General features: G+C 37.0%; 1 protein-coding gene and 1 non-coding gene across 5 annotated transcripts in view; one reads left to right on the plus strand and one right to left on the minus strand.

The window, feature by feature from the left end:
* The window catches only part of GTDC1 (glycosyltransferase like domain containing 1), a 384,670-nt gene that overhangs the window by 36,260 nt on the left and 322,766 nt on the right, over window positions 1-25,644 (plus strand). For all 4 annotated transcript variants that reach the window (XM_055572676.1, XM_055572674.1, XM_055572677.1 and 1 more), the window contains exon 2: window positions 4,345-4,408. In XM_055572676.1, the coding sequence (XP_055428651.1) occupies window positions 4,345-4,408 (64 nt within the window). The remainder of the gene's footprint in view (window positions 1-4,344; window positions 4,409-25,644) is intronic.
* TRNAG-UCC (transfer RNA glycine (anticodon UCC)) lies at window positions 3,560-3,633 on the minus strand. Its single transcript has one exon. It is a non-coding gene; the product is annotated as a tRNA-Gly (tRNA).

Raw genomic sequence — 25,644 nt, forward strand, 5'->3', positions numbered from 1 at the left:
GTCTTGAATACATTCATCAATCTGTATTTTTTGTTACTATTTGGTGGAAGGAACAATTTAACACCAATTGACTTGAACTACAAGGTAAAGAAAGGAATGTAATGTATCTAATTAAAAAAATCACTTTAGGAACCTACTGGACTTTTAGAATTCTAAATTTGCTGTTTATGAGATGCTGTTGGAAACCTTATGTTTTTATTTTAGGGTACCCAGTTATTGGTTAGAAGAGATTATGATAGCTGGTACCTAGGAGTACATTAAAAAATGCAGCAGATTAATTGATAACATTTCAGTCATTTCTTCTGTTACTTGGTTCGGTTGATAAATGTATACAAACCAAGGCATCCATTACTTGATAAGAATGGGCAAAATACCACATAATTTTGTTAACCTTGAAGCAATGAAATTATAAATCCCTATGCAAATGATGAAGGTTATCATTATCTATCACTCCTTTTTGATACCTTACAGACTGTTAATTCTTCTCTGTCCTGCTGAGTCTTATTAAAACTTTTGACTGATGTACTTTTATTTAGAATTTACCAATTTAAAACACTTGCTTCACACTCTTACCTCTAATTTAACTAGGCCATTAAACATAGTATTTTGCAAAGAGAAAAAGTCAATAACTGTTTCTTTAAAAAAATAATCGAAATGAATTTTAAAACTCTGCTTAGAGGTGAGCAACTGCTGTATACTACTAGGTCTTTTGATAGTTGATTTGTTCCTTTAGTATGCAAATTTTAGGTTTACAAAGATCTACAGCTTTTATTTAAGAAATATGCCTGGAGGCTAGATTGGTAAGCTTTAGGGAGATATCTAGTTTGGTGTGAAATAAATAGTTGTGAAAGGATTGCAAGAATTGGGTCCCAGAACATGAAGAGTAGAGCTGAGACAGATTGAGAAAAACTGTATTTTCATTTCATTTGGCTAAAAATACCACTAAATTAAAAATGAAGACACTGAATGATGGCAACACAAAGCAAGTTCATGTGAATAAGCCTTTTTGGGGAGTAAATTTTGTGAAAAGTTCTGACTTGTTAGAAGTTTAAGGGAAAGTGTTTACTACATCCCTGACAGCTTTATAGCTTTGGGTAGAAGACTCTCTCTTGACCAAGGAGGAAGGAACAAGTCACTCTGCTGTGTAGTCAAGTCTACGGCATCACTTCTGGTCAGCGAGATGACAGATGTCACAGAATCTGCTCACAGTCAAAAGAAAAGGACTCAGGATTACTTTCTTAGATTGGATGCTGTAGGTTAAGCAAATAGTGTAAATAGATTTCTAGCTTCGGGGAAACTTTGCATCACTGATCTTTTGACATCTCTGACATGTTTTTTCTCAAACAACTTAAAAAAAAACTTACAAAATATATTTCTCTGTTGATAGCTTATAGCTGAGGCTAAATTCCTAGATTCTCCACCAGTCGGGATCACTCTATGCATGTCTTTACATATAAATAGATTTCCATACCTTTTCCTACTCAGTATTGTTTTATTTATTTTTGTTTTTGAACTTCAGGATTATTTTTACAACTTTTGAATTATCACTGTGTTTACTGGGTCCGGGCTTGCCTGGTGGCTCAGACGGTTAAGTGTCTGCCTGTAATGCGGGAGACTCAGGTGTCAATCCCAGGTTCAAGAATATCCTCTGGAGAAGGAATTGGCAACCCACTCCAGTATTCTTGCCTAGAAAATCCCACGGACGGAGTTGCCTGGTGGGCTACAGTCTATGGGGTCACAAAGGGTTGGACACAAGTGAGCGACTTTCACATTACTGGGTTCAAATTGAAAAAGTATGATTTCAAAGGTTAGGCCCAACACTCATATTCTTTATACACATGTAACCAGTGTTGGACTTTCCAGGTGGCTCAGTGGTAAAGAATCCGCCTGCCAGTCCAGGAGACACAAGAGACATGGATTCGATCCCTCGGTTGGGAAGATCACCTGGAGTAGGAAATGGCAACCCACTCCAGTATTCTTGCCTGGAAAATCCCACGGACAGAGGAGCCTGGCGGGCAACAGTTCATGGGATTGCAGAATTGGACACTACTGAGCCACTAAGCACACAACCAGTGTTACTCTTTTTGTGCGTCCTTCTGAAGGATTTGACTAGACGGTGGCTCCTTATTAAATATGAAGGGTATGAAGTACTCTGTCGTCAGCCAGGTTTTCAGGAATGCTGTTCAGAACCTGTCAATTCTCTCTCTAAAGACTGAGTGTGTATCATGAAATCCTAACTAGTCTAGTGTGGATTTTCATGTTTGGAGATAATGAAGTTGTGATTCTTTGTCTTCCTGAACAGCTCTTCTGACCTCATCTCTGAAGTGAAAAGGTCTGATTAGCTGTCCTCACAGTCCCTTCTCTGCCTCAGTTCTCTAAGTCCCTGACTCACTTTGAGAATTGGAGTGAACATCTCTGTGATGTACTAGATAGATGCAGGCCGTTTTCATATGCCTTGGTCACATCATTTTGCTTTATATCATGTGTCACACATTGAAATGGTATACTGCCGATAGATTTGTCTTCCATCATCCTCTCTGCTCCAAAATTAAGCTCCAGCAGGGCAAGCTGTGCTTGTCTTATTCACTGATGAATTCCCAGCACCGGATGGAGCCATGCTGAGAGATGCTCGGGAGGTGAATGTCTAAACACACTACTCAAAAATTTTATTTTTTAAACTTTTAATTGGAGGATAATTGATTTACAGTATTGTGTTGTGGCTCAAATCAACCATGAGTATACATGTATCATCCACCTGCATCTCCTTCCCACCCTGTAGGTCGTCACTGAGTGCCAGACTCAGCTCTCTGTGTTATAGAGCACCTTCTCACTAGTTATCTGTTTTACACATGGTTAAACACACTATTTTTTTTTTTGAGAGACTATATCACATAATTGTTATTTGAAATAAGCCATCTTTAAAATAAATTTTTTTATGACTTTCACATATTTTTATTTATTAGTCTTGCAGCCTGTGGGCTCTTAGTTCCCTGACCAGGGATCGGACTCGCACCCACTGCAGTGGAAATGCTGAGTCTTAACCACAGGACCACCAGGGAAGTCTCTGAAATAAGCCAATTTTGAGGTTTTTTTTTTTTTCCCTCTTCCCTTGATATATGTCTTCTCGGTGTTTGTTCATTATTGTCGTTGTTTTGGTGAGACCTCAGCTCCAGATCCTGTCTTGGCTGTGAATGCTTTCCCATCTTGTTCATAGTTGATGTAGGGAAGGTTCTCTGACCTGTTTGTTTGTTTGTTTTTCCTGGTGTAGGTTATTGTGACTCCGATTACTGTTTTGAACAATTCTTTTAGGAGATGTGTTTGGCTCCTCCTGTGATTTTTGTGCTAGGTAAACTGTTGGGGAGCTTCTCTTTTTTGCTTGTCATGTAGGCTTCTTTTGGGATGAGTTGCTGTGTTAGTTCTGACCTTGCTAGTGTGTATATACCTAAGGATTCTGATTTTATTTTTATTTATTTATTTTTTTAAATGAATTAATTTATTTGGCTCTGCTGGGTCTTAGTTGCAGCATGCAGGATCTTTGGTGGTGGCATGTGGGATCTAGTTCCCTGACCAGGAATCAAACCTGGGGCCCCTGCATTGGAAGTGCCAGAATCCTAGCCACTAGACCATCAGGGAAATTCCAGGATTCTGATTTTAATATAAACAGAAGATGCAAGTCAGAATATCCACCCTTGGGTGTATGGTGATATCGTTGTCTTCACTGTGCATGGCAGACAGAGAACATGGGTCTGTGTGAGTTAAGTAACAGTTTAAACTTGATGTTATGCTCTTCCAGAAAGGAGTGTTCTTAAGGTGTTTACCCCAGATCTACAAGTGTTTGTGCACCTCCACCATTTCCCTGGTGTGAAACCCCCAAACCTGGACTGATTATCCATATGCATTCTAACCTGCCTTTGAGATTTTAGACTATACTCAGCAGAGGTTCTTGACAGTTTTTTGGATTATAGACCTTTCTGCAAATCTCATGAACTATTGACCTTCTCCCTAGAGAGAAATACATTTACATAAACCCACACATTTTGCATATCTCATTCAGGAGTACATAGACTCCTGAAGGCTGTCCATGTACCAAGGTTAAGGAGCTTTAATCTAATTACTTTTTTTTTTTGTTATAATTAATTTGGGAAATCCTTGGAAAGACTGAAAAAAGCTTTGATTAATTAAGTCTCAGAATATTTTTATTCTTAGAGGTTCTTCTATCTTGGGTTGTCCAAGAATCAGACTACTAGATCATTCAAGTAAACTCTTGTTCAGGTAAGGATTCAGAATTCCGATTGGATTTAGTTTGAAGATAGCAACTTTACTATGTCTTTTGTGATTTCACAGGTATCTCTGCATTAGCCAGGTTGGACAAATATATAGAGAGACATCACTGTATCTGGATCATCAGGTAAGCAAATGGGATTTCATTTTTATTTCTCCACCAGTGAAGTCCCCTGGCAGTATGTGGTCATTTCCTATTATCTACTCTTCTCTGCAGTGTGAGTCAGTAAGATGATACATATTTCTAGGAAGAAAGAAGAATATCCTTTCTTAAGTTTTATTTTATCTCATCATTATTTCATATATTCACACTTCTATAGTAGATAAAAATCCCTTGCTCTTCTTTTTATGTATATACTTTGGAGAGTTGTGGACAACTCTCAATATTGTTCCTTGGTTGTCAGCCGAGTTATACGCATTTAATTCTTTAATCTTTCTTTGTAATTCAGTCAACTTGGCTGCTTTTTCCAGATTTCTGCCCATTTCATCTGCATCATTAATAAACAGAAAACACAGGCTATCGCCTGACTTCTATACCTTTCATTCTTTTTGCTTCCTGGTTTTGCCTCGTATTCCTTGCTGAAATAAAGCCAGCCAGACAGCACTCTCTGGACCACTTTGGCAATACATGAATGCTTTGCCTACAACCGTCAGTGTCCCATGCGGTAATAGCATCTGCAGTGTATCTTGGAGGAAAGAGAGGAAATGCAAAAGGAGAATAGTGAGGAGCAAAATACTGCTTTTTTTTTTTTTTTTTTTTTTTTGGTTATATGGCATACTTACCCTTGCCACCCAGAGCAAATCATTGTACCTGGAACCTTTGTTGCAGGTTTTGTTGTCCCAAGGTATTGTGCATGGGCACTAATTTACGTGAGAGAAGCATGTATATTGTATGAAGTTTGACCACTGTTCTCTCAGTTTCTTCTTCACATCCTGCCTCCCCCGTTGCCTTTCGCAACACTGATTGTGACTTGCTATCAGAATCTGTGGCCATGAACAAAACTGGGCAGGGGATCATTGTGTCAGAAATTAGATAGGCTCAGGTGGTAAATGCTCCATGCCTCCATGAGTAACATCTGAGGCGAGTGCTTTAGTTCTTGCTATTTCTGTAACAGCCATTGGTCTTCTTTTAACAGCTGATTCAGTGGAGATGTGCAGGAGGAAGGGACTCACAGACCTTTGGTGCTATTCATCAATGCTGTATTAGTTTCACAACTTCTCTCCCCGCCTGATTGGCAGTGAGAAGCATCCTGCTTCTAGATGATGCTGAGCTAAGTGTAAAATATGCCAGTGTGGGATCTGGGCTTGTCATAGTGCATTCTTTCTTTTCATTTGGTTTGTAGGAAATGGACCTCTACCTCTACTTATCTTGTGCATTAGAGAGAAAAAGGTCATACCTCTAGGAGCAAATGGCTTATTGGTATTTTCGGTCTCCAGATTTAGGTAGTAGATTTAGTTCAAGCTTGCAGCAGCACACACTTAGCTTTCTCATTTGTGTTAGCTTTGCTTCTAGTACAGAATTGAATAGGATAGAAAAGACGGTTTTCCTGTTTGTGTCTGTGGCAACTTTGTAGATGATTTGTGGTTTAATCCTTTAAACATTTTTGATCATTTATCACCTCTTTCCCTATAAAGGCATAAAGTATTCAGATTCTAATGTCATAATCTTTTAGTCAGATTATTTAGTTTTGGAGAACTCAAGGTCACAATAGCAGCTGACGCAGTTGCCTCTGAAAAGTGACCTAAAATTTTTAATACTTATATTCGTTCTTTTTCTTGGTCAGATTTTATGGCATTCCTTCATACCATCAGATTTTAAGTAAGATTATGTGCTGATGTATCAATCATGTACTTCTTGGTCTGTGGCCTCTTAAACAGGTAAATGTGTGACTTGGACCCCTTTTAAGTCTGATTTCTTAAAATGTTAATCTCTCACATGGCTTTTAAACTGTTGATAATGTTGTACTCATGCTAATTTCTTCAGGCAATTGATCCATTCTTCAGCATAACTTTTGTTTCTTGGGTCTTTTCAAGACCTGTCAAAGAAAACAAAATGCTAACCTGACTTTAAAGGGGCAAAAAAATTACCCCCCTCTGTTCTATATTATTCTTTGTTCTCTATGTGCATCAAAGTGACAATCCCACACTGTCTCAATTGAGGGAGTCTAGCGCAAAAATAAAAAACAGCCTGGCACTGTTCTAGGCTGGCAGCCAAAATGTTTTGTGTAGCTTGGTTCTGGCGGTGGTTTTCATAAGGCAGAGGGTGTGCCCTCCCAGCATCACTGAAGGAAGGCAAACAGGCTTTAGTTTTTCCTCCTTATACCATTTGTTTTCCCTCTTTCTTCACTTAGAACACCATCATGAAAAAAAAAGAAAAACCAACTTAAAAAAAAATAGAGACATTCTCCTCACAACTTCCATGTTTACTTAATAGCATTGTTCCTTATAGAAGGTTGTGCTCAATTCGCCTTTTCCAGCTCTTCTAGAGATCCTTGCAGTCGCATTTTTGCCTCACTTTTCACAAAACCCTTCTGAATGTTGCCCACTTGGGTCATGTTGACATAGTGTTTTTGATTGGTAGGAATCTTGTCTTGCTTTACAACTTATTATTTGAATTGAAACTCTTGAGTAATATTTGCTTATATTATATAGATTTTTATGCCAGGCTATCTCTTGTTGAGACCGAAAAACTTGCTATTGTTTTCTATTTTTGTCTAAAATTCAGAGTCAGTTCATATCTTTTATAGATAGAATCTCATTTTTGGAATGTTTGACAAATGTAGTTAGGTAAGCAAGTGAGCTTCCATTAAATACAAGGATGTGCATTAAAATTTTTTTCTTCTGAAGTCAAAATGCAAGGTAAACTACAAAAGTGTTTTTAAGTTTCCAATTTTTTCTAAATTTAGTTAGTAACCTACTATTACAAGTGATGTGAGAATGTAGCATTATGATTTTTAAGTAATGATTTGAAGAGGAAACTAGATTTTCACTATGAGCAACCATTCAATGAAATTTTCTAGAATGTTCCTCAAAATGTAAATGATTTTTGTTGTATTAAGCAAAACAAATGATTCACTTTCAGGTGATCTATTTTAAAAATTAGTGTTTTTTTTTTTTTTTAAATACATTCAGAGTAAGAATAGTTAAATAGGCCAAATGTGTTTTCTTAGGAGGAGATTGATATTTTGATTGACCTTTATTTTTTAAAATTGTTAATGATTTCTGGCAATGAGAAAATTCCTTTGGGAGTAAAAACTTACATAGATTTGTAAGTGTACAACAAATATGACTAAAAAGAAAGTAAACAGTGGTTTGTGTTAAAATGATTAATGTGAAACATTTTTGTACATGCTGGAAAATATATGGATACATTAAGATAAACATGTGCAATCTAAAGTTTTTTTTTTCCCCCAGAGATTTTTTAAAAGTTTAGAACACGTTTTAAAATAATTAAAGAATTTGTAAAACAGGTATATCAGAGGTATGCATTAAATAAACTCACCTGTTATTTTTTCTCATTCTTAAGACAGATTCAGCAACATACTGGCTCATTACTATAACAAAACAAACAAATACTCAAATTGATTTGTACATATAATGCACATGTATTAAATGCTATGATTCTCAAGTCCCCCCCAGTGTGTTTTTTTTTAAACTTGTATGTAAGTGGCTTGTCTGTAGAGCAGCTCAAATGAATCTGGGTGAGGTGCTTGTTAAGTTATATTAATTACATCTTTAGGTCAACATTTTAAGCCAAAGGAACATGAAGCTTTTGAGAAGGAATGGCAGTAAAACTGTTTTTTTCTCTTGGTCCAGTTAAGTGCATGACTGTCTTGAGTCCTTTGTGTCAAGGTTTGATAATATTAGAATTGGAAGTTAAAGAAAATACAGACAAAAACTCTTTCTTCCTGTGTGTTCACTTATGTTGAATGTTAATTTTGTATTGAATACTATTCATTGACTTTAAATACATTTTCTCCATTGGTATACTTTTTATTTGCAGTTAAGCCCCTTTATCTGTTTTGTGGTAGGAATATATCTTTTGATGAATTAGAAACTGCAACATGAAAATTGTGCTATTTATTTGTTTATTCTAATTACACACAGAGGCATAATAGAAATATATCTAAGACCTATAATGTTTGAGCAGTGCTTTTGATAAATGTTACTGAGTTTTTCATTTTTGTAAGTAATAAATTCTACAGTTTTGTTTAGATCAGGCTTCATATCAAGGCTGCTATATCTTTATGATTTGATATTATACAATTTGCAGAAATTATGATATAGAAGCTTAGTCATTATATTTGCAGAAACATAGAAAAATAAATGTATTAACGGATGCCAGCAAAATTGGATAAATACCAAATTTATTATTTTAACCATAACTTTATTATAGTACATACCACATTTATAATTAGAGCCAATATTTTATTTCATTTGAATTTTAGTACAGATTTTAAACCTAACTTCTAAAAAGGGGCTGTTTGATATCAAATATTGGTAACATGTGATGACAAATAGTGATTTCTAAGCTTATGTGGTCAAAAATATGAATGATTTTCCTTTAAGCATATAGTACATACTTCAGTGTAAAAGTCAATAGAGAGTATTCCATGAAAGAGTTTATATTAATTCAGTTGTCTGATCCTCCCCTTAGTATTTGATACATTTTAATTCCCTCTCCCAACATCTTATATCATCATTCTGTAAAATACTTTCACAAGTCTTTCATATGTTTTCTGTGGCATCTCACACTGCTCACTTTTTATCCATGGTACCATATGAATTCCCCATTTCAGGTTTACGCTGCATATTTTAAGCTGCTGATAGTATAAGTAGATCACAAGGTAAAGTGACATTTAGCTTTTTGAGCTAGTCGTGTCATTTTTAACATGAGAACAGGTTTGTTTCCCCCTCTCCCCGTTCTAAATCTTCTCATATTTCCCATTCAAGCAATCTTGCTAACATGGAACAAAGAAATTCAGAGATTTGGCTACAGCAGCAATTGAAATGCATCAAAAAGTGGCTACTACAATACAATTTTATTAATGAATGATCTACATTGGTTCCAGCTGTGTCCATGTGATTAGGCCTTCACCAGGCAACAATGGGTATTTCCCTATTGCTTTTATTTGATTTCCAAGAATGTGTCATCTGTTACATCAGCCCCTGCCAATATACCCCCTTAAGTGTTTTTTTTTTCCTTCCAAATTTCTGAAGCATAAGTTGAATACTCACACATATCCCTGCTGAAATATTGTTTCTAGTGAATAGTCACCTAGGTTTATATGCCTGGTGTTGCATACCAAAATTTCAGAATATAAATTAAATGTTTATTAAGTTTATCAGTAAATTTTCAGAACTGTGGTTGCCTGGTAATGCTAAAGATAGACTATTTTCGCTTTTACGTTTCCATCTTAATATTTTATTACAGTGGTATAATGTGTTATAGAGGTGGACAAGCTTGCAGATTGAAATGGGGATCGTCCAGATTGTTCCCTTCCCTGGACCATATGGTATAGTTCTAAAAGCCTTTTGTACGCTGTCTGTTCAGCTTATTGTAAACTCAATCTTTAGTGCACCTAAAAAGATAACCAAATAAAAATGGGCCTGAGAAAAAGGACTTCCTATCGTGTAAGGGCCCTAGAAATATTTGTTTTAAGGGAGATAACTGCTGATGGAATTGAAGCTGAGATGACATAAACAAAGGAGACTTATTCTCTGAATTTTCTTTTGAGGTCATAGGGATTGTGGTAGATTGTCTTTGAGTGTTGATTTTAAAACCAAGGCATTTGTGTTATCTATGCTTATTATCCTTATTTCTCCCATTCTTGCTGTCTCATGAGAATGTGGTTTTTAAAATCTTTTTTACAGAGGAAGTCTCTACTTATGAACAATGCCAAGTAATATATAAGCCTCAGGTTTTATGAATCATAGGTGTTTTCTTGGACTGATTTCACTGGGAATTTAGGGCTAAATTTTAGCCATTACCCATACGCATAGATAGTTGTAAAATTTCTAATTCTCTTTCCTTTTCCTCTGGCCCCTTTACCTATTATGATTCCATAATTCTATTTTAGGAAAATAGAGTAAGAGATTGCTTATTCCATATGCTAAGACTTTTTCAAAGCTGGGAATGTGAGTGGTTTCTCCTGACTCTCCTCCCGTTCCCGCCAGAGTAAGCTACTGTTAGAGAAGAGCATTAGACATTACCCATTGCTTCTTGGCACAAGAGATTTGAAGCTGAAATTCTCCCAAATGGGAGAGGAAAAAAAAAGAGAGAGCGTGCCTGTGAAGAACACGATTCTTTACTCTGTCATTACCCTGAGCCACTGAAAGGGTAACTGAGGGGAACTCAAGTGTTATTGGAATGTATAATTTTCCTCTGAATGGCCACAGTGAAATATGTTTGAACACAAAAGGCAGAAAAAAGTATATGTGGCATATGGAGTTGATGGTGGTTGAAATTAATGAATCTTTTAGCAGTGTACAATTGAAACTGTCCCAAGAACAGTACACACTTACAATATGTCCAGTTGAAACTTACATAGGGAGAGATTACTATCTTAGGGCGGCTACTAGAGATAGATGGGATAGTGCAGTGATATAATAATTCTAGTGATCAATCAGTTTGATGAGCAATACTTGTTGATACATGCTTTTCTGTTTTTGGCTTTGCCACACAGTATATGGAATCTTAGTTCCCTGCTCAGGGATTGAACCTGTGCTCCCTACATTGGAAGCGTGAAATGTTAACCACTGGACTGCCAGGGTGGAGAAGGCAATGGCACCCCACTCCAGTACTCTTGCCTGGAAAATCCCATGGATGGAGGAGCCCGGTAGGCTGCAGTCCATGGGGTCACTAAGAGTCAGACATGACTGAGCGACTTCACTTTCACTTTTCACTTTCATGCATTGGAGAAGGAAATGGCAACCCACTCCAGTGTTCTTGCCTGGAGAATCCCAGGGACGGGGGAGCCTGGTGGGCTGCAGTCTCTGGGGTCGCACAGAGTCGGACACGACTGAAGCGACTTAGGAGGAGGAGGGGAGGAGGACCGCCAGGGAAGTCTCTATATTTTTCAAGTTAAAAATTTTCAAAAAACAGAGACAGTGGTTTCAAGTTGGGGGAATCTTTCCTATTTTAAAAATTCTGTTAATCTTGGGGTCTTAATTCATTATGAAGATACTTTTTAAAGATGCTCACAAAGTTGAAAAACATAGTTTATACTTTCAAATAAACTAGGTTCCTCTTGTTTTCTCTCTCCATTCTCATTTCTTACCCCTTTCTTCAGCTTTTTATTAGTGTATATTACATATATGAGTGATCTATATCATACTGTAAGAAATGTTATTTTATAGGTTTGGGGGATTGAAAGTTTCAGTTAGGAAAAGAAATAAAAAATCTTGTAATGACTATACAACAAATGAATATCCATGGAAGAGTTAGAACATATTTATTTAAGTAATCTGGGTTATAGAAGATTGTAGTAAAACTGTACACATGCAAATTCAAAATTGTTTTTATTTCTTCTAGCTAGAAAGGACTAGATCACAGCCTCTGGCTCAAGCAAGAAGGAGTCGTAGATAGTCTGACTTAAACATCTCTGTGTTGTGGCTTCCTTTTAATGGTAAAAATGCCCCTGGCTCCAAGTAGCAGAAAATCTTACTGACTGTGACTTAAGTGAGTAAGGATTTTATTTGTCTCCTGTTATAAGAAGTCTGGAGGTAGATGCCATCAAAGGTCCAGGTAATATCATCCTGTTCCCTCATCCTTGGTGCAAAATGCTTACTTCTTATTCCGCAGATGACGTTTGTACCTATAGAAATTGTGTTTACTTTGAAGCAGGAAGAAAAGTAAAGGGAGCCCAGAAACCAAGTTTTCATGGAGAGCTTTCTCTTTTTCTTCAGAAACAGATGCTTGCAGGTAACATCATCCTGTTCCCTCATCCTTGGTGCAAAATGCTTACTTCTTATTCCGCAGATGACGTTTGTACCTATAGAAATTGTGTTTACTTTGAAGCAGGAAGAAAAGTAAAGGGAGCCCAGAAACCAAGTTTTCATGGAGAGCTTTCTCTTTTTCTTCAGAAACAGATGCTTGTTCATAGGGACTTCTGCCTGCATCTCAGGGATAAAATGTGTGTCATGTAACTACCTCTTAGTTCAATTCAGTTGCTCAGTTGTGTCCTACTCTTTGCGACCCTATGGACTGCAGCACGCCAGGCTTCCCTGTCCATCACCAACTCCTGGAGCTTAACCACCTCTAGAATGAGATAAAAAGCATTTTAGGAGGTGCAGATGAAGAGAACGGACTTGTGGCTACAGTGGAGGAAGGAGAGGATGGGACAAATTGAGAGAGTAACATTGACATATATACATTACCATGTGTAAAATAGACAGCTAGTGGAAAGTTGCTGTATGGCATAGGGAGCTCGGCCTGGTGCTCTGTGAAGACCTAGAGGGGTGGGGTGTAGGGGTGGTTGGGAGGGAGGCTTTAGAGGGAGGGGATATACTTAGAGCTGATTCACGTTGTTATATGGCAGAAACCAATGCACATTGTAAAGCAGTTATCTTTTAATTGCCTGTGTGTTCAGTTGCTAAGTCATGTCTGACTCTCTGTGACCTCATGGACTATAGCCTGTCAGGCTCCTCTGTCCATGGGATTATCCAAGCAAGAATATTGCAGTGGGTGTCATTTCTTCTTCCAGGGGATCTTCCTGACCCAGGGATCGAACCTGCTTCTCCTGCATTGGGAGTTAGATTCTTAACCACTGAGCCACCTGGAAAATCAACCTATCTTTAATTAAAAACAAATAAAAAAAAAAGATTTAAAAGGAGAGGATCACATAAATTCCTGCCATGCCATGGAGTTCAGGAGGCCACTAGGTGCCTTTATAGAAATACAGTGAAGTTCTTTGTTTAACCCCTTCATGGATCACAGCCTTGTGGCAAAGGGGCTCGTGTAACTCAGTGAAGCTATGAGCCATGCCATGCAAGGCTACCCAAGATGGACGGGTCTTAGTGAAGAGTTCTGACAAAACATGGTCCACTGGAGGAGGAAATGGCAACCCACTCCAGTATTCTTATGTGGGAACACCATGGACAATATGGACAGGCAAAAAGATATGATACCAGAAGATGAAGCCCACCCCCCACCCCCACCCCCCCAGGTTGGAAGGTGTCCAGTATGCTACTGGGGAAGAGTTGAGGGCAGTTACTAATAGCTCCAGAAAGAATGAAGTGACTGGGCCAAAGCAGAAATGATGCTCAGTTGTAGATGTGTCTGGTGGTGAAAGTAAAGTCCAGTGCTTTAAAGAACAATATTGCATGGGAACCTGCAATGTTAGGTCCATGAATCAAGGTAAATTGGAGATGGTCAAGTAGGAGATGGCAAGAGTGAACATCTACATCTTAGGAATCAGTGAACTAAAATGGACTGAAATGGACAAATTTAATTCAGATGCCTACTACTGTGGGCAAGAATTTAAAAAAGATATTTTAGCTTTTGAGCCTTTATTTTGGAGGAAGGCAAGGAGAAGGAGAATTGGAAAGAGTGTCGGTGACCCATCCTAAAGTTATCTGACATACTTGCTTAGTTCTTTTGTATAGTTAGTTGCTTGGACCTTTGAATTTTCTGAGTACTTGGTGTAGAAAGCAACTTAAGATTTGTTTCCTTTTGACATTCAGTATGGTGCGTTTTGATATTATGATGTTAAGTTGCTGTGACTGAGAGCAGGAACTCTAATTAGGTCATCTTGTTGTGCCTACCCCTAGCATAGTGCCTAGATAGACCCTCAATAAAACACTTGTTGAATAAATGAATTTTAAGAAATATAGCGGATTCATTTTGATATTTGGCAAAACTAATACAGTTATGTAAAGTTAAAAAAAAATATATTACATTTGTAAATATTGGTATATATCATTTATACATGTAAAGGGCACAGTCATGTTTTTAATTTGTGAGGGGTTGTGGACTAAATTTTATACAGTTGTTCATTATGGCTAAGGGGACATCAGTGTAAAGATGTCAGTTGTTTTGAATAGAAGATACTCAGTTACAAGGCTTATAGAAAAATCATCAGAATAACTTAGTACCAGTACTTTTGTTGGATCGAGTTATTCCATGGGTAAATAAAAAGATATAATTTCTTTTTAACTCCATGCATGGATCCTTGTTTAAACAAGGATATGTTCAGTTTTTGAAGAAATAAGCAATTCGAGTTTATTAAAAAGGCAAATAAGTCATTTGATAATTTACATTATTGATGTTGGTTTATAGAAAGGAGTTATTAGATCCTTGGAGGCCTTGTGGCTAAGAGCCCACTAAATCAGATTTTATACTAGATGGCATTTTGGGTATATTCTTTCTTTTAATTCTTAAGAGTGATAGTGTCATATGTTTCCAGTCCACATGCAAATGGTTACATACAATAGTAAAACATGTCCAAAAGAGTCCCTATGAAGTCATCTTTGTATCTGCTTGCTTTACTCTAAACTAAGCAGGCTACCTCTTTTTTCCCCCCAAGATCTACAGAAGAAAAGGCTCAGAGTGAATCTTGGCAGCATGAACCAGTGCCTCACAATTCTTCCCATGTCTAACCCAAGTCCTTTTTGTTGTACTTTCATTCTGTTTCTTTTACTTTGACAAAGCAAACAACTATCCACTCATCTCCCACACGACATCCCCTAGATAGCACTGTTTTAATAAATTCCTGCCTCTTTATTCATGATGGCCGGGTTGTTGTTACCTTAATTATTAAAACAACCTGTGCATGGATAGAACTTATCTCAGGGTAGGGAATGGATTCAAGTATCTGGAACTCAAATTTTCTATCTGAGCAGTTTATAGTCACTGAAAAGAAAGGAAGCCCTTTTAACATTCAGAAGCAGTCCTGGGAGAGAATGCCTACATAATCACAATTTAGGCAAGATCATTTTCTAGATTTGGATTTGAAATTTGGGTATCCATAGTCTTTAGGTCCTTCAGATGCTGTTTTGGTCATACTTCAGGAAGTAATCATTTATAGGCCAACACTTGGAACTTAAAAATACTCCTTGTACACCCATGGCTGACTCATGTGAATGAATCAGCAAAAACCACCACAATATTGTAAAGTAATTAGCCTCTAATTAAAATAAAAAAAAATACTCCTTGTAAAAGTTCAGCCCTTTCTCAATATTTTCACCTTCGTATTCTCAGCAATTAATAGAGTTTCTGGGCTAAAGTAGGTGCTTAGTAAGTACTTGTTAAATGAATTGTTTGAGTATTCCTTGGTAATGCTTCCTAATATAGGTCGCTTTACACTTTTCATTTCCCCATTCTTCTTTAATTTTGTGCTGCCCAGTAACCACTCATGGTTTATTTTCTGTTGCCTTTATGTTCTCATTCAATGATATTTACAATGATTTAGAGCTTATTTGAATAACTGGACAACTGACTTTATGATGCTGCTGTAATTTTCAATTCAGGAATACCTCTTTTTTCCCCTTCATCTTTTGTGAAGGCTTCTTATAATCGTTTGATGAGAATTTGAAACACATTTATTGAAATGCCTTGTGTGCAAAGTACTTTGCTGGGATTTGCATAGATATAAACATGGATTGTACACAAACTGTTGCCACAGAAACAAAATCTGGTTGGGAAGACACACACATACTCTATAGTGTGAGTAAGATTGTGGTAACTGCTGTTATGAGGGTGCAAGTGAAGTTGGTGTTACTACAAAGGAAGGAGTAATTACTTCTGGTGGGATGAATTTGCTCAGGTACTCAGTTGTGTCTGTCTCTTTGTGACCCTATGGATTTTTTGTAGCCTTCCAGGGTCTTCTGTCCATAGGATTTTTCCAGCAAGAATATGGGTACCTTCATGGATGAGATGCGGTGTCAATGAAGTCTTGAGCTATATTTATGTAGGAATTTGACAGGTACTAAAGGTGAAAGGATTCCCAAAAGTAGAAACAGCACTAGTTGTGCATGATGGTGGGGATGTATAGGGAATGTTTGAAAAATGGCAAGGGAGTGTTGCGTTTGAAGTAACAGTGTCTGTGACAGTGATAGGAACTGAGGCTAGAAAGGAACTCAGTGGTAAAGAATCTGCCTGGCAATGCAGGAGACAGAGGAGATGCAGCTTGGATCCCTAGGTCGGGAGGATGCTCTAGAAAAGGAAATGGCAACTCACTCCAGGATTCTTGCTTGGAAAATTGTATGGACAGAGGAGCCTGGGCAGGCTACAGTTCATGAGGTTACAGAGAGTAGGATACGACTTAGTGACTGAGCATGCATGCACGCACACACTTGTTTCCTGTTAAGTAATTTTCTTTCTCAGGTAGAAACAGTCATTGGTTTTTGAGTAGAGGATTGATGCTAAAATATCTGTAGATTTCAGAGGAAGAAGAAAGAAGACAGATTAAATGTAGTTGAGTTTGAGGATGATGAACAAGGCTAAGGGCAGAAGGAATTGGGAGGGGAGGGCCTGATACCAGAGGCCTGGGATGAGTCAGCTAAAAGTCCTACAGGTTGTTGATTTGTTCAGAGTTGTTCAGCATTGTCCTGGCTCCCAAAGTGGCTGCATTCCAGTTTTGAGCCTTCTTTCCACTTAATGTCATTTTGGAAGATTGTGAAACAGTCTTCCTTGTATCTGGGAAACTAAGTATTTTAGTCTGAATTCTTGAAGAAAGCAAAAGGAGAAAAGAGTTGAACAGTTGCTGAATGAACCAAGAGTATCTACACATTTCTTCAGCTTGTCTTTGTTACTGGGATCTTGACCCACTGTACTTTCTGACCCCTTGGTTCATCTTCTTGAAGTAGTACTTGGTATTGGTCCCTCTTTGAGACCCAGTTCAAATGGTTTATAACATTTTCAGTCTGTATTGTAATTAATATTTGGGTCACTTTAATATCACCAAACACTTCACATGATTTTTAGAATGTTATCATTCAGTAAATGCTTACTGTTGTCACACAGACCTTCCTGCTGTCTTCACATGGTGAGTATATTCCATCTCAGGCTCTAACTCTGCCCACTGTTTGAAAGGCTTACCATCCACATCTTCAGAGCCCCTTCCCTCTCTTCTTCTGGTTACTGTTTAGATGTCATCTCACCATCAGTGAAATGTCCTCTGACATCTCCATGTAAAGTCCTACTCTTCCCCAGGTCCTGTGCTCAGCACCTTATTCTGTATTACCTTGTGTAATTTTTCTTTATAGTACCTGCTACCATCTGATATACATTTACTTCATGACTGTCTTTTTATTCCAATTAAAAAGAAATTTCTTACAATAACAGGAACATTTATTTTGTTGCCCAGTTTATCCCCAGATACCCAGAACAGCAATGGGCATGTGGTAGGCACAATGGATATTTGCTGAATGAATGGTAAAAAACAAACAAACAAACAAAACTAGACTGTAAAGGAAAATAAACATTCATCTGAAGGTTTGTTTATTGATTTGTGCAAGCAGTGATTTTGTTATAAATTTTATGATATCAAATCATTAACATTGCTTTCAGAAAAATAAAAGCAAATTCTATTTTCTATAGGTTGTGCCTGTGAAATCTAATTATGGATTAGTATTTGTTTTAAAAATATTTGAATGCTAAGCATATCCAGTTAGAAAACTCTTTTATTATCCATGCCAGCTTAATTTTTAAGGCAGTGAAATGGAAGACTGTCATTTCAGCAAGTAACTTATTTTCATTTGTGAAAATGGAATATTTTGAATATTCTAATTGATTTTTGAAGCTAGTTTTACAAGAAAATAATCCTTGTGTCTGTACCTTGTACATTTGCCTTTAAAAGAGAAGGAAACTAGAAATAATCATGGAAATTATTTGCTCAGAAAGGTGTGAGCTTATGTGTGACTTTGTATAAATGTCTGGAAGAAAATCACTCAGTCCCAAAGTGAAAGGTCAACCTTGGGATACTAAAAACTTTAAAAAGATCTGATTAAAAAAAAAATATATTGCATATGTATATTTAAAGTTTGCAAAGCGATTTAGACTTTTTATCGTGAGCTCAGGCTTCTCTTTTACTGTATTTTACTGTAAGTTCACTTGGACATTTTTCCAGAAATCTGAAGTTTGTAATTTGGCAGTAAAAAAGTTGGGTATCAAATCAATATTATTATATGGCTTTCAGTGTCCTAAGAATTCCCTTTTGGAAACCCATAAAAACTCATTTTTTCTCACCATAAACTTTATCTGTCACTTTTCTGTGAGGTCAGAGTATTAATGTTGGAGGTGATCTGCTCTGGGACAGAGAGTCAACAAAGTGGTAATAAAGTTAAAAAATGCCACATGGCACTTTCCTGGGATTAGGATTTATTTTTCATATAAAGTTCGTGCTCATTTTAAAATATGGAAAATTATATATTGATAAGTATTTCCTTAGTGTCTAAAGGAAAAGACACTAAGTATTTCCTTAGTGTCTCTCTAAAAATAGATGGAATGATAAACTTGCCTCCAATTTTTCATTTACATGTTTCATATTTTTATTAGTGTTTTTATCTTTTCTGGAGACTAATTTTTAATTATTTATATTCTTTTAGTTGTAGATTGTTTTCTTTCTAGATTTGGAGGTTAAGTTTTTCAGTATGGTCTTGTGCTGTGCTTACTAATGTCCAACTCTTTGCGACCTCAGTGACTGGAACCCACTAGTCTCCTCTGTCCATGAGAATTCTCCAGGCAAGAATACTGGAGTGGGTTGGCATACCCTCTTCAGGGATCTTTCCAACCCAGGGATCAAATCCAGATCTCCTGCATTGTAGGCAGATTCTTTATCAGCTGAGCTATAAGGGCGGCCCAAGTTTTTCAGTATCAGTTCAGTTCAGTCGCTCAGTTGTGTCCGACTCTTTGCGACCCCATGAATTGCAGCACGCCAGGCCTCCCTGTCCATCACCAACTCCCGGAGTTCACTCAGACTCAGTCCATCGAGTCGGTGATGCCATCCAGCCATCTCATCCTCTGTCGTCCCCTTCTCCTGCCCCCAATTCCTCCCAGCATCAGAGTCTTTTCCAATGAGTCAACTCTTCGCATGAGGTGGCCAAAGTACTGGAGTTTCAGCTTTAGCATCATTCCTTCCAAAGAAATCCCAGGGCTGATCTCCTTCAGAATGGACTGGTTGGATCTCCTTGCAGTCCAAGGGACTCTCGAGTCTTCTCCAACACCACAGTTCAAAGCATCAATTCTTCGGCATTCAGCTTTCTTCACAGTCCAACTCTCACATCCATACATGACCACTGGAAAAACCATAGCCTTGACTAGATGGACCTTTGTTGGCAAAGTAATGTATAGATGATTTCAAAAGTTAAATACTATGTAATGGTTATGTTAGAAAACAATTCCAGGAATCATACAGTTATTTCTTCTTACTTGAAAATGAAACATGGCATTTCAATTGTAAAAAGTACTAGAACTTGGAAGCTTTATTTAAAAATATTTATTTACTAAGTCTAAGTTGCCATTGAGTTCAGTTCAGTTGCTCAGTCATGTCTGACTCTTTGCGATCCCATGGACTGTAGCACGCCAGGCCTCCCTGTCCATCACCAACTCTCACAGTTTACTCAAACTCATGTCCATTGAGTCAGTGATGCCATCCAACCATCTCTTCCTCTGTAATCCCCTTCTTCTCCCACCTTCAATCTTTACCAGCATTAGGGTCTTTTCCAATGAGTCAGTTCTTCGGATCAGGTGGCCAAAGTATTGGAGTTTTAGCTTCATCATCAGTCCTTCCAATGAATATTCAGGACTTATTTCCTTTAGGATGAACTGGCTGGATCTCCTTGCTGTCCAAGGGACTCTCAAGAGTCTTCTCCAACACCACAGTTCAAAAGCATCAATTCTTCGGTGCCCAGCTTTCTTTAGAGTCCAACTCTCACATCCATACATGACTACTGGAAAAACCATAGCCTTGACTAGATGGACCTTTGTTGGCAAAGTAATGTTTCTGCGTTTTAATATGCTGTCTAGGTTGGTCATAACTTTTCTTCCAGGGAGCAAGTGTTTTTTAATTTCATGGCTGCAGGCACAATCTGCAGTGATTTTGAAGCCCCCCAAAATAAAGTCTGTCACTGTTTCCACTGTTTCCCCATCTATTTGCGATGAAGTGATGGGATCAGATGCCATGATCTTCGTTTTCTGAATGTTGAGTTTTAAGCCAGCATTTTCACTCTCCTCTTTGACTTTCATCAAGAGGCTCTTTAGTTCCTCTTCACTTTCTGCCATAACGGTAGTGTCATCTGCATATCTGAGGTTATTGATATTTCTCCCGGCAATCTTGATTCCAGCTCATGCTTCTTCCAGCCCAGGGTTTCTCATGATGTACTCAGCATATAAGTTAAATAATCAGGGTGACAATATACAGCCTTGACGTACTCCTTTCCCTATTTGAAACTGGTCTGTCGTTCCATGTCTAGTTCTAACTGTTGCTTCATGACCTGCATACAGATTTCTCAAGAGGCCCGCCATTGAATTAATGTTTATTTATTTATTTATGTTTAAAATAACAGTTTTATTGAGATATAATTCACATGTCATAAAATTCAACTGTATCAAGTTTTCAATCAAATTAATATTTATTGAGTATCCATTCTTCTATTGCCTGTATCTAAATATAGGAAATATCTGAGTGGTTATGAGAGGAGACAGTCTTTTAAGATAGTGTCTCTTGTAGTTGGATAGCCAGTTAGTCCTTTTCTTTTTTTAAACATGTGTAACACATATGGATGATCATGCAGTACATTTTTCTGCTTTCTTAGTACAGACACTTTGGAAATTGTGTGAAACTAGAAGTTCTTTTCAATTTTATTCACCTTCATTGAATATTTCCTCTCATTTTAAGACCCATACCTAAGTATTTAAGGCTCAAATTAATTTTGACATTTTGCTTGAACTTGATTTAAAACTTTGAGCTCATGCTATACCTACCCATGTTCCTATTCAAAACCATAAGTACAAAATAGTCTTTTAGTTCCTAACACACTATCAAAATATACCTCTAGTTTTCCTATTTATAGTAAATAAAAATCTTGATCTGCTTACAATTATGTAATAATTCAAGTACATTTTAAATTAATTATTGTATTTTAAGCATTAGACAAGCAGTATTTGCAAAATCAAATTATAGTGTTTGTGACTAACCCTAAATCCATTAGTTTAACCCTTGATGATAGTTTTTAATAAGTTTCTTTATAGAAAAAGTAGTTAAAATAATTTGAAGACCACTTGCAATCTCCTGGAGGGGAGTAAGTCTTCAGAAATTGGTGAGTAGTATGTCATTTCAAACAATTTGGCCTCCTTCCCTAAAGTTAAGAAAAATTTATAGTTTCTTTTAATTGCAAGTTGCAACAAATTCAATGAGGATAACTTGAAGAATAAAATGAAGCACAAAGAGAAAAACAAAATCACTCATAATTCTACCATAAATGATTATTTATGATTTATGTCTGCATGTGTGCATGTATGCGTCTTCATGCTCATCTACATCATTTCATCATATATTTTTGTATATTCATTTCCTGCAGTCATACAATAGTTAAGACATTTTCCCATGCCAATATGCAGTTGTTTTTTTTTTAATCACACCACAGAGCATAATCTTAGTTCCTTGACCAGAGATCGAACCTGCACACCTGTGGTGGAAGTATGGGGTCTTAACCACTGGACTGCCAAGAATTCGCAGTAAACAGTTTTTGTTATGATTTTTGATCATTAATCATTTGATTATCAGAGATTCCCCCCCCCTTTTTTTTTGATATTTTGATTGCTTTCAAATTTTGGCAAAGACTTTAATTAAAAGATTCTTGACAAGTTGCAGAGTTAATTCTTATAAGAAGTTTTGAATTAAAAGATATGCATAGTTTTAAAGCCTTTTGTATTATGTTCTAATGTGAAAGGATGTTTTAATCCTTCCAAGCAAATTTAGCATTATACATTAGTAGAGCAGGCACCAGCCTTCAGTACCTGAGAAGTGTCCTTTTAATTCACAAACTATCCTGATCTACAGTTAACCCTTGAACAACTCAAATTTGACCTGCACGGGTCTGCATATACTGAGATATTTTCAGTAGTAAATACTGCAGTCCTCTGGGTCTGTGGTTGGTTGAATTCACACATTGAGAGGAACCTACTATGAATTATACATGGATTAACCCCTTCTTCCTCTCGTTGTTCACGGGTCAACTGTACTTTGCAGATGGCTGAAATTTCATCATCACCTGTTGCTCCTTTGTCATATACAGGCCCCCCCGGGAGAGGTAACACATTGTGCCCTGCAGACATTTCCTCTAAACAATTTGAAGGAATTTATTTGATATTTTAAATTTAGTTCTTGCAAGTAAAGTTTAGAAACAAAGCAGGAAAAGGAACATTGAACAAGAGGGATAATAAACAGAAACAAGGTATTCTTTATGTCATTCAGTTCTACTAAGATCAATTGAAGAACTATTATATGAAATACATAACATTATATACCTAGTTTTAGGAGTTTAAGTTATAATCTCTCTCTACAATGATTCAGGCTGTTTGTTGACTTTGAATGCTAATTAATCTAGAGACTTACAGTCCCAGATAAGGTAGGCATATATGCTGGATAGGGATGGAAGGGAGAATTAATGAACTCTCAGGCTACCTTACTCTATTTGATTGCACTATTTACAAACCATTAAATTACTGACTTAAGAGATGGTGAGGTTGCAGAATGTGGCTTTGAGTAGTTTGCAAAGAATACTGTGTACTGTAAGGTCTGCCTCATTAGACAAAATATTTGTATCATTGGAATGTCTCCTTGAAAAACCATTTGATAAAGAGATAATAGTGACAAACAAGGCCACTAGATAGATAAAAGTCATAGTGCTTGCTCCAATCAGGGAACTTTGAGCTATTGCTTCTTATCTTCTTTAGTGGAAACTTTTGTGTCAGATGATATGGGCCAGCCTGTGCAAAACTATGGAGAATAGCAGACCTTCTAGAAATTATCCATCCTTGTTTGCATAATGCCTTTACTTTACTTAACAGACTCATTCCTAAATACCTTCATGATATTAAAATCCCAGTCTATTATTATCAGACTGACTCTTTTTCTTATAATAGTGAGTAGCTAATGATATGCCCCTTGTAATATTTAAAAATAGTGATACAGCTCTCATTACCACATCTATTAGCCCCAGATTTACTCAGCCCTGGTCTAAACTGGGTTTCTGGACTTTTAAAAATTTATCAGTAACAATCTCTAAACTCTATCTAGAGATGACTTCATAAATCACCAATATATGTCTTAGACTGTTGGCAAATCACAAGCTGCTTAAGAAATATATGACAACTAGAAAAAAACCTTCTGCAATAAACAAATAGAAGAAAACGTACTTTTAACTAATGGTATTTCTAGTAAACTTCTGTGTTCATGTGGAACTTTGGAGATGAGAGAAGTGTTACTAAATATTTTAATTGATACATCTTTATGATTTTGTTGATTTGGATTTTAAAGGACAGATTCTAATCTTGCCTTTCCCTAATATTTCCTAATACCATTTTAAAAAAGCATGTTATTGCAGGGTACTTTCATTGATGCAAAATGAATATTAAAATATTAAAGGTATCTAACATCAGTACTAAGGATTTCCATTTCTAGCCCTCTAATCCTCTATGGAAATTTCTCTTTTGTCTCCGAACTGTTTGCCTGATATTCTTTTGCCCCTGGATTTTGTATTTCTTTTAAGTTGATTTCCCTCACTGATAAACAGATTGGATTGTGAGATTATGTCCTTTTTATTTTTCAGTGGAAGTGAGTAAATCCAGAACATTATGCTTGGTGACATTTATTTCAGCTCATCAGGGGAATGCCACCCATGTTTGCTTGGTTGTAGTACTTCAAATAGGACATTGAGAATGTATTTGTGTTAGAGTAACCTTGCTATTTCGGTTTCAGAATTAACTGAAAATGTGACATGTGCCTCCTACTAGAAGAGGGAATGTCTCAACAATTTTTGGCTTAGTTAATATGGAGTACATTCTTAGAAAATGTTAGAGTGAGACACACTAGCACTGGTGTAGTTAAGAACCAGTCATTTTATTTTAAATTTCTATGGTGTGTATATTTATAATTACCTTGCACAAACCAGGTCTGAGTTAAAATTTGGCATAGAAGTCAATGTAGGGTAGCAAGATAATGACTCTGTCTAATAAAAAATGTCAGTCTAATGGTTAACCAGTTGAATCTTTCAGGTTATAGACTTGACTGTCCTTGGGTTAAATATTCTTATGGAGTCTAGTCAGCTCAGAGAAGGTAGAGTTGCCCATGATGTGAAACATGACTTCTAAACACCTTACCAGGACTATTGGTAGAACTGTTTTCCTTAGAAAGTATATCAATTTGAATATGATAAAATGCTACCTCTTATATTTAGATGATGATAGAATGTATGCATTAAGTTATGTTTGTGAGAGTAAATGGTAATTAGTGGTAGTAAAGGGTGAGTATTTGCGACCTTGAATGAAATAGGAAGAAATTATCAGTGCCATTTTTACAGGGTTTTATGGTTTATTGACTCAACCACATTTGTTGAACAACTTCTGTTTGCTACTTGCTGAGGGTCTAGTGGTAAGCAAGTAGACCTGTTCAGTATCCTCATGGAACTTAATATCCAGGGGAGGAAATGGGTCTTATATAATCACTCATGTAAATATGGTCTACAGGGAATAAGCACGGAGAAGTACTACAGATTGTTTTATCAAGGGCACTTGGACTTTGTTTAATGGTGACTGTAGCAGATTTTGAAATAATTTCCTACATAGCCCTATGCCTGACCTCTCTCCTCCCACTTCACACTCCATTCTTGTTACATGAATCTTGGGTATTGTCCTTTATCCATCTTGTTATCCTATCAAAAAGTTGCCAGTCTAGAGCTGGGAGGTGATGGATAAAGGTTGTGAGGTAAAGGGAGAGGACTGATTATGCTGGACTCAGGAAGAAATCACAGAAGTTTGAGATTCGTGATCCTAACTATTTGATGGTCAGTTCTGTGTGACTTACATCACCAGTGTCCTAGATTTACAGACTAATGGGAATTATCATTAAATATGTTTGTTGTTGTTTAGTCACTAAGTCGTGTCTGACTTTTTTGCAGCCCCATGACTATAGCCTACCAGGCTCCTCATGGGATTTCCCAGGCAAGAATACTGGAGTGAGTTGCCATTTCCTCCTCCAGAACATCTTCGTGATCTAAGGATCGAACCTGTGTCTCCTTCAGTTGGCCGGCAGGTTCTTTACTGAGCCCCTGAGAGAGCCCCAATATTAGCCATATTATACAATAAATGCATTTATCATCGAATAGTGACATTTACATCCCATGAACATATACATTTATACT

The sequence above is a fragment of the Bubalus kerabau genome, chromosome 3 (genome assembly GCF_029407905.1).
Source record: "Bubalus kerabau isolate K-KA32 ecotype Philippines breed swamp buffalo chromosome 3, PCC_UOA_SB_1v2, whole genome shotgun sequence".
NCBI lineage: Eukaryota > Metazoa > Chordata > Mammalia > Artiodactyla > Bovidae > Bubalus > Bubalus kerabau.